The sequence below is a fragment of the Kryptolebias marmoratus genome, linkage group LG11 (assembly GCF_001649575.2).
Source record: "Kryptolebias marmoratus isolate JLee-2015 linkage group LG11, ASM164957v2, whole genome shotgun sequence".
Taxonomy (NCBI): Eukaryota; Metazoa; Chordata; class Actinopteri; order Cyprinodontiformes; family Rivulidae; genus Kryptolebias; species Kryptolebias marmoratus.
This window is the reverse complement of record NC_051440.1, coordinates 26,803,479-26,806,361: the sequence shown is the minus strand read 5'-3', so window position 1 is coordinate 26,806,361 and position 2,883 is coordinate 26,803,479. Positions and strand designations below refer to the sequence as shown.

The 2,883-nt window shown below is 50.2% G+C and overlaps 1 protein-coding gene across 1 annotated transcript in view; it reads right to left on the bottom strand.

The window, feature by feature from the left end:
• nox5 (NADPH oxidase, EF-hand calcium binding domain 5) overlaps positions 1 to 2,529 on the bottom strand; it is an 11,320-nt gene extending 8,791 nt beyond the window's left edge. The window contains exons 1-6 of the mRNA XM_017439855.3: positions 2,433 to 2,529; positions 1,602 to 1,725; positions 1,063 to 1,213; positions 771 to 981; positions 460 to 697; positions 90 to 243 (exon numbers count right to left, since the gene is read on the bottom strand). Of these exons, the coding sequence (XP_017295344.1) occupies positions 90 to 243; positions 460 to 697; positions 771 to 981; positions 1,063 to 1,213; positions 1,602 to 1,721 (874 nt within the window). The 5' untranslated portion in view covers positions 1,722 to 1,725; positions 2,433 to 2,529. The remainder of the gene's footprint in view (positions 1 to 89; positions 244 to 459; positions 698 to 770; positions 982 to 1,062; positions 1,214 to 1,601; positions 1,726 to 2,432) is intronic.
• Positions 2,530 to 2,883: the final 354 nt, after the last annotated feature.

The window sequence follows — 2,883 nt, the reverse complement described above, 5'->3', positions numbered from 1 at the left end:
TGTGTGTGTGTGTGTGAGCCTGTGTGTGTGTGTGAGCCTGTGTGTGTGTGAGCCTGTGTGTGTGTGAGCGTGTGTGAGCGCGCGTGTACCAAAGTTGACCACGTGCGCGGCGGTGTGCACCACAGTGAAGAAGAGGATGGCGTAGCCCACGATCTGATGCAGCAGGATGTTCTGGTCCAAAGGCAGGACCCGGACCACCCAGGTGGTTCTGACCCAGGTCAAACAGCGGCGCAGCATCAGAACCTGGAGGCAAACGGAGAGTTAATGAAAAATAACAGCTCCAACGAGGTGACTCTCAAAGAGCTGGGAGTTCAAGTCCTGGTTCTGGTCTTGGATGGATTCTGGACCTGACGGTTCTTCTTCTGTCCTCCGCTTGTCCAGATTTATCAGAACAGCTCTTTGAGAATCCCCTTGTTGGTCTGAAAGCAGAGTTTTAGCCCGGTCCAGCGGTTCTGGTACCATGACGAAGGTGCAGTTGAAGTTGAGACACTGGCCGCAGCCCTTGGCCAGCATGAACCAGCCGCCGCCGTAGCGGTGGTACAGAACGGCGCCGACGAACAGCAGCAGGTTCAGGAGGGAGTACAGACACAGGAACAGCAGCTTGCGGCTGTTGTTCTGCCAGTAGGCCCGGGTCAGGTACCGATGGGTCTGATGCTTCTTCTGTTCCACCTCAGGAGGCTTCAGCCAGTTCGCAGCGCTGTGGGGAAGAACCAGAGGTCCGCTGGGTAACGAGAACCTGCAGAACCTGCAGACAGAACCAGAACGCTCACCTGATGGTCAGGTTCTCCATCACCTCTGGAAAGTTCTCCAGCTCGGCTTTAAGCTCCTCGAAGGTGATGGAACCGCTGTTGTCCTTGTCAGCCGACTCAAACAGAACCAGGGTCAGGTCCTCCAGCTTCTCCTCCGGCAGAGAGATGGCGCTCTCCTGCAGACACGACTTCAGAACCGTCTTCAGCTCGTCTGGGTCGATGGAACCGCTGCCTGTCAGCACAAACAACCAGAACGTTCACCTGCAGGTCAGATGGATCAGACCCGGGTTGTGTTCTGGTTCTGGAGACTGACCGTCCACATCGTAGACCTGGAACAGGAAGCGCAGCCTGTCGGCCTCGGTCCCGTGGATCAGCAGGTTCAGAGCTTTGAGCAGCTCGTCCAAACTGATGGAGCCGCTCCGGTCCGAGTCGAAGAGAGAGAAGAACCGCTCGGCGAAGAAGGACTGAAGACAGACAGAGAGAGACAGACAGACAGGTGGACAGACAGGGAGACAGGCAGACAGGGAGACAGGTGGACAGACAGAGAGACAGACAGAGAGAGACAGGTGGACAGACAGAGAGACAGGCAGAAGTAGTTTTACTGAGTTTCTGAGAAAAAAAAAAACTTTCAGACTTTGTTTTTAGTGATAAAAGTTTTTAAACAAATAATAAGTTTAAAGTTTTAGTATTTTGTCTGACATTCTATAAAAATAAGTATAAAACTCGAACCACTCGTAGCTTTCCGGCCTCAGATTTCACCTCCAGCTGGTTTTTATGTCTTCAGTTCAGTTTAAAACTCTTTTTCTGGCTGGATTTGATTAAAACGTGTCTCAGGGAATGAAAACTTCTCACCTCTTTGACTTTCAGAGCCGTTTTAAACTCGTCCAGGTCGATCTCCTTGTCTTCTCCTGCGATGTTCTCGAACTGTTTGGTGACCCACTCCAGCCAGCGAGCGTCTTCGTCTGAACTCATGCTGCTGCAGAGAAACAGGAGACGCACAGCTGGAAACATCTGCACCGATAAAAGAGACGATCCTGGCTGCAGCTTGTTCTCCGTCACTTTCTGTTCCGAGGAGAACACGTCTTTAGTTTTCCTTTCTAAAGTGAAAAACCTTTAAACGTCTGAAATGTTCCTTAATGAGGTTCTGACCCGTTCTGACCCGTTCTGACCCGTTCCGACCTGTTCTGACCCGTTCTGACCCGTTCTGACCCGTTCCGACCCGGCTGTCTGGGTCAACACGTCCCAGTTTAAGGGACTCGTGTCAGAGTTGGTCAGGACGTTGGAGCAGAGTGCTAGGCCTTTAATGTTCTTGCTCTGGATTCTTGCAGAACAAAGTTCTCACAGGAGAACAGCTCAGAGGAACCATCAGCTGCTGACTTTCTGTTTCAAACTATTTCCAAATGTAAATAAAAACAACAGATGAGAAATTTAAACATCTTAAATATCTTAAAAGATCTGAACAAAGAAATGCTGACAGGAAAGTGGTTTTTATTGCTTTTTATCTTATTAAAATTAGCTTTAACTTTTCAAACATTTGTTGAATTTTTAAATGTTTAATCATTTTTAAATAATGATAAATTTCCAAACCTGTAAATTTCAACAATGCAAACTAAAAAAGACTCAAAAACTAAAAACTAACATTTTCAGGTCTGCAGGAACAAACTGTTCTCAGATCAGGTTTACCTGCTGCACAGGAAGTGTCTCCGTCCTCAGCTGCTGAACTTCTGCTGTCTGTCCTCAGTCTGTCCTCCGGCTGCCTGTCCTCTGTCTGTCTGTCCTCCGGCTGCCTGTCCTCTGTCTGTCTGTCCTCCGGCTGCCTGTCCTCCGTCTGTCTGTCCTCAGTCTGTCTGTCTTCAGTCTGTCTGTCCTCAGTCTGTCCTCCGGCTGCCTGTCCTCTGTCTGTCTGTCTTTCGGCTGTCTGTCCTCCGGCTGTCTGTCCTCCGGCTGTCTGTCCTCCAGATGTCTGTCTTTCGGCTGTCTGTCCTCCAGATGTCTGTCCTCCGGCTGTCTGTCCTCTGGTTGTTCCTCCTCCTGAGTCTGTCAGCTGCAGCCGACATCCTGCCTCCTGTTGAGCCGACACACACACCCACACACACACACCCACACACACACAGACTGAACACACACCCACACA